Genomic DNA, 12,004 nt, shown 5'->3' on the forward strand with positions numbered 1-12,004 from the left:
GTACAGCATAATATAGTTGTTGTGAGGGTTAAGTTAGTTCACAGATACAAGGCACTTCACATGCTGTGTGGCCCGTGTGCACCTATGTAAGTAGTGCTTGAGATCATTTTTATTGCTGTCAGGGGGGCGTCTGTTCTCCAGCTCAAGTGGTTCCTGCCATGTGCACATAGCTGTCCACAGCTGCTAGAGCTTACAATTTTAAAAAAACCAACGCTTTTTTTATGTGTGAGATTCCTCAGTTTAAGCATTTTCAAACATGCTGTCGGCCAAATAAAACACGTTTGTGATTGCCAACTTAGACTAATTAGCTCAGTTATGTGGTGTTTTTCTATAGTACCATTCAGCTCCTCAAGTGTAGGAGGGGGGAAGGCAGGTAGTGGGGCGGTTGAAAGGCTTTGCAGGTTGAGGAGAAAGAGGAGGAAACCCCAGGGCCCACAGTGTGTGAGGGTGAGAGGTAATGGCCGGCCGTGGCCACTGTGGAGCCCAGAAAGTGGGTAAACGTAAGGAGAGGGCAACGAGTAGTGAAATGTGGTCTGGACTGAGGCTTGGCGGTCCTGGGGAAAGTGAAGAGTTGTTGGAGTGGCATTTCCACAGCAAGCTGGAAGGACAGAAGGTTGTCATCGGGAAGGCTGATGTTTGGCCCTCTATGTTTGGAGGTAGTGTGATGAGTGGCAAGCAGTGGCTGGGTGGTTCTGGCGATCCATGGGGTTCCAGGTCACTGTACAGGTGGGGATCCCAAAAGCCCACGGGAGTGAGGGTGTGTGTGTGGGGCAGTGAGCTCTGAGCCAAAACCTCGGTGAGTCAGGGCTGTGACCAGAAGGTTCGAGGGTGACAGCATCGAGGAATACAGTGGACCTAGTGACATCAGCCTCAAAGGAGTTGGAGTTTTTGAGAGAAAATGCAGCGAAGAAAGAAGGAAAGAAAGGCAGGCAGCAGGCCTGATGGGGAAGCGAGGAGAAGACAGTCCTCCCCAGCCCGTGAGATCAGATCTGTGGGTGTGAGAGAGAAGCAAAGTCCGTTGAGAGCACCCCTGGGATGTGACAAGTTGGGGACAGGCAAGGAGTTGCAGGAGCATTCAGAGAGGGAAGATCCAGCAGCCTCGCCGGTCAGGTTCCTGGCCCAGGAGAGGGTTCGGAAGGAGAGGTGGGGGGCCCAGGTGAGGCTAGGGGTGGTTAGAAAGGTACAAAGACAGTGCCGCTGGAGTCTGCCCACTGCTCCATCCTTTCTAGACTGGCTGTGCCCGCGCGCTCCTCGGTCAGTCGGTCAGGCAGGGCGGCCCCAGTGTGCTGCGGGGCCCTGCTGTGGAGCCTCCTTCTTGGTAGGCTGTGTCCTCCAGGACTCTTCCTGAGCCCAGTTCTTAAGAGTTGTGCTCTTGTCAAACTTACAGTTGCTGTTCTGGAACAAGCCTTCTGTCCTCTCCTGTGTCGGGAAGCTTGGATAGAGAATCAAGAATAAAATCGTTAACATCCTTTGAATGTCTTTTCTTTTGGAACCTAGAAGTGGCCTTGGGCTGCTTGGGCTCAGGATTGGTTTCTGAACCCTCTCTAATTAAAGGCACATTCAAAACAGGAGCATTTTCATCTCAATACTTTTTATGTGCTAACCATTCAATGAATTGGAAAGGCTGATGGGAGAATAGGAACTAAAAAAAAGAAAAGAAAAAAAAAGACTAGAAAGTACTGCCTGGAAATGGAGAGTGAAATTGTGAAATGTAATTTCAGTGACTACTTCTGTGCCTTGGGGTCTCCTCCCCTGCCTAGACTGAGCCCCGTGTCCCCTGTGATGTTAGAGACGGTCACTCTCCATTGTGTCCCGTCACTGAGAATGGCGCCTGTCGTCCTAGTCGTCAGCAAGTACTTGTTGAGTGAATGAATATTTATGATAAACACAAGTCTTTCCCTCTTTCCCAAGAAGCCTCAGCTGTGCTAGAAGTGAACCTACTTCAGCGCTCTACATGGAGGCCTCAGGGCAGTGCCAGCCGTTTCTGCTCCCCACCTCACTGACCCTAGGCAGAGTGGTGGCCTCGCCCACTTCTCCCTCCTTCCCTTCGGATTTACCTGTGGGTTTTGGGTCAGGTGCCCTCTCTGAAGCCCGTCCAAGTATGTTTTCCCTCCCTGACTGCATTCTGCACAGGGACCAAGCCATTACCGTTCTGCTTCTGACCTTGTCTGTTTGGGGTCTTTTTTTTTTTTTTCCTTTCCTTGTATTTAAAAGTAATGACTTCATTGCATCTACACTTAATGATTCATTATTTTTAAAATTTTGAGTAATACAGAAAGGCACTACAAAGAACAAAGTATTTACAAAATCCTACTACATAGAAGTAACCACCAGTAATAATATGTGAATAACTTTCTTGTCATCTCTTTCTGTGTAGCCACTCAAATTTGAGCAGTGATAGATGAATGCATGGACACATAGCTTAGCACACAGAAGTAGTTTTATAAAACTAGGCATATTTAATGCCTGCTACTTTTTAAAATTAATTAATTTATTTTTTCTTTTTATTGAGTTTATTGGTACAATCTAGGTGTGCAATACAGTTACATTCATTACTGGGGTCCTGTACCTTCACATGACAGGTCTTGTCGCTCATTTTTTCCCCTCGTCCCTGCCCTCCCTTCATCCCCTCCCCCCTCCCCATTTACAAACACTTTATTTCCATTTTTTCATTTTCTCATATTTCTTTCTTTTCCCTTTCCCCTACCCTTCCCACTTTCCCTACACTTTTAGCCCTTTTCTTCCTATTTCACACTATTAATTATCCCATTAGGATCTTGTGTACTATTATAGTTTTTCACACCAGAGAGACTATTCGGTATTCACACATGTGTGACTTATTTATTTCACTTAAGAGTATATCCTCAATATGTATCCATTTTCCTATGAATGACTCTAATTTCTTATTCTTTATGGCTGAGTAGTATTCCATTTAATAGAAAAACCACATCTTCTTTATCCATTTTCCAACAGATGGACAAATGGGCTGTTTCCAAGTTTTAGCTATTACAAGCTGTGCCGCTATAAAAATTGATGCACATATATCACTGTGGTATGTTTCTTTTAATTCTTTTGGAGAGATACCCAGAAGAGGGATGGCTGGGTCAGATGGAACCTCTAGTCCCAGCTCTTTGAGGTATCTCCATATTGATTTCCATAGTGGTTGCACCATTCTACACTCCCACCAACAATGGAGAAGGGATCCTTTTTCCCCACAACCCTGCCAACATTTGTTATTGTGTGATTTCTTGATAGAGGCCATTCTTTGTGGGGTGAGGTAGAATCTCAGTGTCGTTTTCATCTTCATCTCTCGAATGCCCAGTGATGTGGAACATTTTTTCATATATTGCTGCTTTTACTTCTCTGTCTGAGAAATGTCTGTTCATTTCAGATGCCCATTTTTGAAGTGGGTCTTTATATTTGGGAGGGCTGATTGTTTTGAGTTCTTTATATATTCTAGTAATGGTCCTTTGTCTGAGGAGCAGCTGGTAAAATTTTTTTCCCACATTGTAGGTTGTCTCTTAGTTCTGTTGGTGCTTTCTTTTGCAGTGCAGAAGCTTTTTAATAAGATGAGATCCCAGTTGTTGATTCCTTCTGCTAGTTCCCATGCTACTGAGGATTTGTTCATAAAGTCTTTTCCTATGCCAGTGTCTTCAAGAGTTCTGCCTAATTTATCTTCCAGCAAGTTCAGTGTTTCTGTTTTAATATTTAGATTTTTAATCCATTTTGATTTTAATTTAGTGCATGGTGAAAGATAAGGGTCTAGTTTTAATCTTCGGCAGGTTGAGATCCAGTTTTTCCAACACCATTTATTAAAGAGGCCTTCTTTCCTCCAGAGGGGATGGTCAGCTCCTTTGTCAAAGATGAGGTAGCTGAATACATCTGGAGTTGTTTTTGTGTCTTCCACAGTCTGTTCCACTGATCCTCAGGTCTGTTTCTTTGCCAATACCATGCTGTTTTTATTACAGTGGCTTTGTAGTATAGTTTCAGATTGGGAATTGTTATACCTGCTGTCATGTGTCTGTTGCCTAGGATGGCTTTTGCTATTCTAGGTCTCTTATGACTCCAAATGAATTTTTGGATTCTTCTTTCTAGTTCTGTGAAGTATAGTATTGGAATTTCAATTGGCATTGCATTGAATCTGTATAGCAGTTTTGGTAGTATGGCCATTTTCACTATGTTGATTCTTCCTACCCAGGAGCAGGGGAGATCTTTCCATTTTCTTATATCCTCTTTGATCTCTTTTTTCAGAGTGCTGTAGTTTTCAGTGTAGAGGTCTTTTGCTTCTTTTGTTAGATTGATTCCCAGATACTTCATTTTTTTGGGTGCTATTGTGAAAGGAATTGTTTCCCTAATTTCTCTCTCAGTGAGTCTGTTATTTGTGTACAAGAAGGCTATTGATTTTTGGGTGTTGACCTTGTATCCTGCTACTCTGCTAAAAGTGTCAATTAAGTCAAGAAGTCTTTTGGTGGAGTTTTTTGGGTCTTCAATGTAGAGTATCACATCATCAGCAAATAATGACAGTTTAACTTCTTTTCCTATCTTTATTGCTTTAATTTCTTTTTCTTGTCTAATTGCTATGGCTAATATTTCCAGAACTATATCAAAGAGGAGTGGTGATAGGGGGCATCCTTGTCTTGTTCCTGATTTTAACATGAAATTTTTTAGTTTTTGGCCATTTAATGTGATGTTGGTTGTTGGTTTTTCATAGATAGCCTTTATTAAGTTGAGATATAGACCATCTATTCCAATTTTTTTCAGGGTTTTAATCATGAATAGGTGTTGAATTTTGTCAAATGCTTTTTCTGCATCTATTGAGAGGATCATGTGGTTTTTGTCCTTGATTTTGTTAATGTAATGTATTACATTTATTGATTTATGTATGTTGAACCACCCTTGTATCCCTGGAATAAATCCGACTTGGTCAGGATGTATGATCTTCTTGATGATCCTCTGTATTCTGTTTGCTAGTATGTTATTAAGGATTTTTGCATCTATATTCATTAAGGAGATTGGCCTGTAGTTCTCTCTTTTAGTTGCATCTTTCCCTGGTTTGGGAATCAAAGTGATACTTGCTTCCAGGAATGAATTTGGAAGTATTGCTTTCCTTTCAATTTCATTGAAAAGTCTGAAGAGTAATGGCAGTAGTTCTTCTCTAAATGTCTTGTAAAATTCAGCAGTGAATCCATCAGGTCCTGGGCTTTTCTTTGTTGGTAAGTTTTTAATTACATTTTCAATTTCACTGATTGTAATTGGGGTGTTTAAAATGTTTTTATCTTCTTCGTTCAACTTTGGTAATTCATAAGTATCTAGAAATCTGTCCATTTCTTCTGTGTTTTGCATTTTATTAGAGTACAGGTTCTCAAAGTATGTATTGATGATCCTCTGGATTTCTGTGGGATCTGTTGTGACTTCTCCTTTTTCATTCCTGATTGCGTGGATCTGAGCCTTTTCTTTTCTTTTTTTTGATAAGGTTTGCTAAGGGTTTATCTATTTTGTTTATTCTTTCAAAAAACCAACTCTTTGATTCATTTATTTTTTGTATCGTTTTCTTAGTTTCCATTGCATTGATTTCTGCTCTAATCTTTATAATTTCTCTCTTGTTTGAGCTTTGGGTTTTTCTTGCTCTTGTTTTTCTAGGAGTCTAAGATTCATCGTTAGGTTGTTTATTTGAGCTTGCTCTGTTTTCCTAATGTGGGCATTCAGTGCTATGAATTTTCCACGTAGAACTGCTTTCATTGTGTCCCATAGATTCCTGTATGTTGTATTGGCATTTTCATTTATTTGTAAAAACTGTCTGATTTCTTCTTTAATTTCCTCTGTGATCCAGTGATTGTTCAGGAGAATGTTGTTCAATTTCCATGTGTTTGTGAAGTTCCTACGGTTTCCTATGCTATTGATCTCCAGCTTTATTGCACTGTGATCTGATAATATACAGGGAATAACGTCAATTCTTTTGCATTTATTCAAACCTGTTCTGTGAGCTAATATGTGATCTGTCTTGGAGAATGACCCATGTGCAGCTGAAAGGAATGTATATTCTGATTTTGTGGGGTGGAACACTATAGACGTCAAATAAGTCCATGCGTTCAAAAGCTTGGTTCAATTCTAGTATTTCATTGTTGATTTTTTTCCTAATCTGTCTATTTGTGATAGTGGGGTATTTAGATCCCCCACTACAATTGTATTAGTGCTTATTTGGTTTTCATGTTATTTAATATTTGTTTTATATAGTTTAGGGCATTTATATTTGGTGCATATATGTTTATGATTGTCATTTCTTCCTCTTGAATCGTTCCCTTTACAAGGATGTAGTGGCCTTCTTTGTCTCTCTTAATCGGTTTTGGTTTGAAATTTACTTTGTCTGCGAATAATATTGCTACCCCTGCTTTTTTCTGGGCTCCTGCTGCATGGAGAATTGTTTTCCACCCTGTCACTTTCAGTCTACGGGCTTCTTTTTGCACTAGGTGTTTCTTGTATACAACATATTGTTGGATTTTGCTTCTTAATCCATTCTGCCAATCTATTTCTCTTGATTGGTGAATTGAGGCCATTGACATTTGTGGCTGTAACTGATATGTATTGACTTATTATTGTCATGTTATTGTCCTTTTGTTGACTCTTTTTAATTTTTTGCCCTCTCCTTTTAGTTTCTTGCCTTGGCTATTTGATTTGCTCTGTTGGGCCTCATGGTGTTGTGATCCTCATTGTCTTTTTCTAGGATATTGTTTAAAATTCCTTGCAGTGCTGGTTTAGTATTCATGCAGCTTCTCAAGTGTTCTTTGTCATGGAAGTATCTTATTTCTCCATCCATTTTGAAAGAGAGTTTTGTGGGATACATCAGTCTTGGTTGGAGGTTGTTTTCTTTTAGGACTTGAAATACCTCACTCCAGGCTTTCCTTGACCCGAGGGTTTGTGTTGAAAAATCTGCTGTGATTCTGATGGGCTTTCCCTTGCATGTGATTTGTTTCTTTTCTCTTACTGCTTATAGTATTTTGTTCTTCTGTTGGGTTTCTGGGATCTTGATTATTATATGTCTAGGTGTAGATTTTTTTTTACTGTGGCTAGTTGGAGTCCTATAGCCTCACTTATCTGCATGTCAAATTCTTCCCCTCTGTTTGGGAAGTTTTCTGTCATTAATTCTGTGAACAGCTTTTGAAAGTCATTTGCATTTTCTCCTGCTACTTCATGGATTCCTATCAGTCTTATGTTATTCTTTGCATCGTCTAGGAGTTGTTGGATCGATTTCTCATGATCCCATACTGTTTTTAAGAGACCTCTCTTTTCATGGTCACTGTCTGCAATCCTGTCTTCTATATCTGAGATTCTATCTTCACAATCTTTTATTCTGTTGTGTATGCTTTCAGTAGAGTTTTTAATCTCCTGGATATCTGTTTGAATCTCTTTAATGGTTTCCATTTCTTTCCTATGTTGCGTGTTCATTGTTTCCATTTCTTTCTTATGCTGGGCCTTCATGGCTTCTATTATGTTCCTGAGCCCATCTATTTTTTTTGTCAGTTTCTGTTCTAGAGTCATGAATCATGTCTTTCATTTTGCTCACCATCTCTATGGTTATCTGGGAAATTATTTCTGTTTTGAATTTTTCTAGAGCTTGATTGATCAGTTTTATTACTTCCTGTGCTGTGAGTTCTGAGTGTCTGGTGGTTCACTGTCAGGCTTTTCATCCTCCTTTGCCCTACTGTTTGCCATTGGTGAACTGGAAGTCTGTCTTTGTGGCTTGCTTAAGTGTTTTCTCATCTTTATTTTTGCTGTTGGATTGACCTTGATTCATTCTCTGGGTCATTAAGTCTTCCTGATATCGTTGCGTCCCAGCCTTTGATTCTCTAATGAGTTATAGACATTCTCATTTTCATAATAGAGGAAACAACTGGTCAAATCAATCCCTATCCTTCATCCCAATTGATAAAATCAGGAACACAATAGGATCAATCACCACCCTTTATAGCCAGCCATGCCTCTGCAGAGTGTGTCCAAAGACTGCCACAATCAGGGGATCTGAGAGTGTGCGGGGGTGCTCTGTGGTGCCTGTGCGGCTACCCTCTTGGTGCTGGATCAGGAGCAATGGCGCCCTCAGGAAAAGGCGCAGCTCCGCTGTACACTGGGCCCAGGGTGGCGAAGGGAGATCTGAAGTCAAAGCCAGCCGCTTTCCTGAAACTCACCCTCTTGGTGCTGGGTCAGGAGCAATGGGGCCCTCAGGAAAAGGTGCAGCTCGCGGACCTGTACACTGGGCCCTGGGTGGCAGAGGGGGATATCAAGTCCAAGCCAGCCGCTTTCCTGAAACTCCTGCATGCTATTTTTAAATACAATATTTTTTATTGAGTTTATTGGGTACATTTTAGGTATACAGTACAGTTACATTCATTATTGGGATCTTGTACCTTTACATGACAGGTCTTGGTTCTCATTTTTTCCCCTTGTCCCTGCCCTCCCTTCCCCCTGTTTGGTGTCTTTGACCGTAGCTGGTACTTGCTAAGTAACTAAGGGCTGGATGATCACTTGCAGCACTGTATTTGGAATGGAGATTTGTAATTTACACATGTACACTGGTGAAAGGACGAAATTATCTTCCACTTATTTTTTTCCTTTTTTTTTTTTGTGGTACTAGGGATTGAACTCAGGACCTTGTGCTTGGGAGGCAGGCATGGCACCACTGAGCTAAATCCCCAGCCCAAATCCACCCCCCCTACCAAGGATTGAACTCAGGACCTTGCACTTGCCAGGCAGGCGCTGAACTACATCCCTGGTCCTCTTCTGCTTAATTTTGTGCCTTCATTTATTTTGTTAATTCTGTATCTTTGAGTCATTTGCTTTAGGAGAGGTGATTTAAAACACTTTCTCAAGTTATCCTTTGAGCCTGGCTGTTAGGAAAATAAATGCTTCCATCCATGTGCTCAGTGGGCTACAAGAGCAGCTGGAGCCTGGGAGGGTTACAGCTTGGACTTCCTGCAAAGGCTTGAAACTCTGCACTGCTCTTGAAGACCTCTCCCACATGCACCCTGTACGTAAATAGAAGCAGACCTGATTTGGCACCGGAATAACCTGAAGTCACAGGCAGACTGGGTGGCCTGGCTGTTGGAGCCGGTGTTCCCTTTGGCATTAAGCGCTGGTTATGGACCATTTTGAATTATTGACTCATTCAGCTCTGCGGAGGGGACAGAGTACAATGTATGCATCCAGTTCCTTGAGGCTAAGTTGCAGGTTGGAAATCAACTTGTATCACTGAAAATTGCCATACAACCAAGCAATTTTGCAAAGCTCTTGGAAGTGGGAGAATAAAATGATCATTATGTAGTGAGGCCTAATACCCAGGTAAGCCGTTCGTAAAGCGAGGGTTTAAATGTGAAGACCAGCATACAGTTGTCACTTTCCCACTCTGTGCCAGCCCTGTTGCTTCAGTGCCAGTCCCAGCATTGAATTCCAGAGGAACCCAGTGTTTCACACGCAGTAAAGCATTTAATGAATATTTCTCATATGTCTGACTTGTTTTCTACATCAAATTGTTTAAAAAACTCTGTATTGGAGAGTAATATACATATGGAAAAATCATAAATGTACAACTAGTGAGATTCTCACAGATTTTATTTTTTGTTTTAAAGGGTGTACTAAGAATTAATCCAAAGAAGTTTCATGAAGCCTTCATTCCTTCCCCGGTGAGTCCAATAACTTTATAATAAACTTAATGTCACAGTGAATTTTTTAGATCTGCTCTGAAACTGAAATCATATATCCTGATTGAAAAATAGAGTGGGAAAACAAAATTGAGAATGGGCAAAGATTTGTTTCAGATTTAAATAAACAAAATTTGCCTTTGGTTCACCACCCTTTCTGCCAGTCTTAAAGTCCCACAGCAGATGAGGGGCCGGCGCTTGTTATGAGGCTGCAGGGCAGCTGGACCCAGGCAGACTGCCCGCCAGCTCGTGTAATTGGATGCCCTTGGTTTAGAACTTAAAAGGATGTATGGCTTTTCCCACTGATTTAAGTTAATCTTTCCTAAACCAGTATGCTATCACCTTTCAGTGTACTGCATGAGCTAATGTGAACATTTGTCCAAAAATAGTGTGTGATACTTTTTTTTGGTCAAAGTTTCTCACTTCACTTTCATGCAGGTGATGGGCTACAGACTGTCTCTTCCATCCACAGCCCATTCGGAGAGGCCTCTCCAGTTAGAGCCAGGTCACACTGCCTTGTAGTTAGCAGCAGGTCTCTGGACACGCTTCCATGGGAAGCTGGAAGAGAAATATTTTTCAATTTCTGGCTTAACTTTTCCAGGATGCCATAGGACAGCTATAGAATTATAGATTTTTCACAGTGGAAGAGACTGTGGGGATGAACTTCTGCTTATAGATGAGTAAATGGAATACCTCATTCAGTTAGTGCGTTTCATAGGTGAAATGCCAAGTTTGGTGAGGGTGTACATCCAGTCATCTGTTTCATAGGTGTGATAGTGTGGTTGTTGTTGTTATAGTAACTTTAAGACCTGTTCTCGTGCTCTTACTTAGTGCCTTTTCCCCTTGCCTTCTGGAGGCCAAGGAGTCACTTTTGTATCCAAGTTCAGGTCTTACTCTTTGGATTAATTAAAAAGCACCACCGATATGTTGCATTATTCTGTCTGAGTCACCCTGTGTTCCTGTGACAGGACAGAATGTATTTCCTGACCCTGGGACCTGAGTTGTGGAAGTGAGGGTCAGCTCTGAGGTGGTGACTTAGCTGCGGGAACAATTCTGTCATACAGGGAAGAGTAGATTATGTGAGTGTTAGGCTTCAGTTTGCTGAAGAAGGAGGCGAAGATCATGCAGTGGAATTGTAAAACTACCCACGAGCGTCTCCTAGGAAGGCAGTGTTGGAGATGGAGAAGCCGTCTCTCAGAAGTCCTGCACCACCATCATTTTCTCTACTTTAGAAAGGCTTTCATCAGTTGGAGGGGCTTGATCTATTAGGAGCTCTTGTGTGTGAAAAACATGGATTTTTAAGGATTTGAGTCACACTCAGTACAGTAAGGAGTTTGTCCCCAGTGTCAGTTGTGAACTGAGCAGATTTCAAACCTCACCTTTTTTGCACACTGAAGTTTATCTTCATTGATTTGAGTGACAGGAGAGCAAACAGCAATTAAAAATGTTACTGCTAGCCTTTTCTCTTCCCCAGGTGCACAGTGTTGAAGTTTTCTAAGGTAAGTCCCTATTAGGTCAGCACCTAACAAGTGTGAGGCCTAGGACAGGAGGCACACATACCTTATATAAAATATTGAAAAATTGCAAATTGCACTAACAAACTGCCCAGTAAAAAATATTTATGACAAAGTATGTTCCTTGCCAAGTATGCCTCCGTGTACCTGTGCTGTTGAAATGTAGAATTCTCAGATTCCTTGGTGCTCCGTGCTGAAACGTGGAAAGGGACTGCCTCTGGGCTGCCCTCTTCTCTCTGAAAGCCTTGCTCCCTGTCCTCTGTGGCTCCCTTGCTGTTAGTGAGGGCTCTTGCACATACGTGGGCATCTTGTGCCTGTGTCTAAACTCTCCCCACACCCCTTAGAAACACCTGTCCCTTAGGTGCCACCAGCAGGCTTGGGGCTGATTACTCCAGGGGCGAATAAGCATTTAGATCTGAGAATTCCTTGCCTGATAGAGAAGGGTGTGGGACTGGGTTAGGTTCCTACAAGTTAGGTGAATGTACTTTACTTTGCAAATGCTGTATCTCTGAGGATTAATCTGGCTTGTTAAAGAGAGCTGGAAAGTAAAAGCAAATGTTAGTGATATTTCAAAAGCTCACAGTTGTTCTGGCCCAGGATTTAGCTCAGTGGTTCAGTGGTCCCGCCACCTGCCTTGCAAGTGCAAGGACCTGAGTTCGATCCCCGGTACAAAAACAAGCAAACAGTTGTTCTTCTACTCTAAATTGTATTCCAAGCATATTTTATTTAGAAATTTTTAGACAGTTGTGATGTGAGGACTGGCTTATTTCTTTTTTTTTTTTTTTTTTTTTTTTTTTTTTT

General features: G+C 41.5%; 1 protein-coding gene across 1 annotated transcript in view; it reads left to right on the forward strand.

The window, feature by feature from the left end:
- Positions 1-12,004, forward strand: part of Dis3l2 (DIS3 like 3'-5' exoribonuclease 2) — a 289,941-nt gene that overhangs the window by 38,606 nt on the left and 239,331 nt on the right. The window contains exon 4 of the mRNA XM_033763990.1: positions 9,618-9,671. Coding sequence (XP_033619881.1) covers positions 9,618-9,671 — 54 coding nt within the window. The remainder of the gene's footprint in view (positions 1-9,617; positions 9,672-12,004) is intronic.

Source organism: Fukomys damarensis, unplaced genomic scaffold (assembly GCF_012274545.1).
Source record: "Fukomys damarensis isolate Sample0158 unplaced genomic scaffold, DMR_v1.0_HiC HiC_scaffold_16, whole genome shotgun sequence".
In the NCBI taxonomy this organism is placed as follows: Eukaryota; Metazoa; Chordata; class Mammalia; order Rodentia; family Bathyergidae; genus Fukomys; species Fukomys damarensis.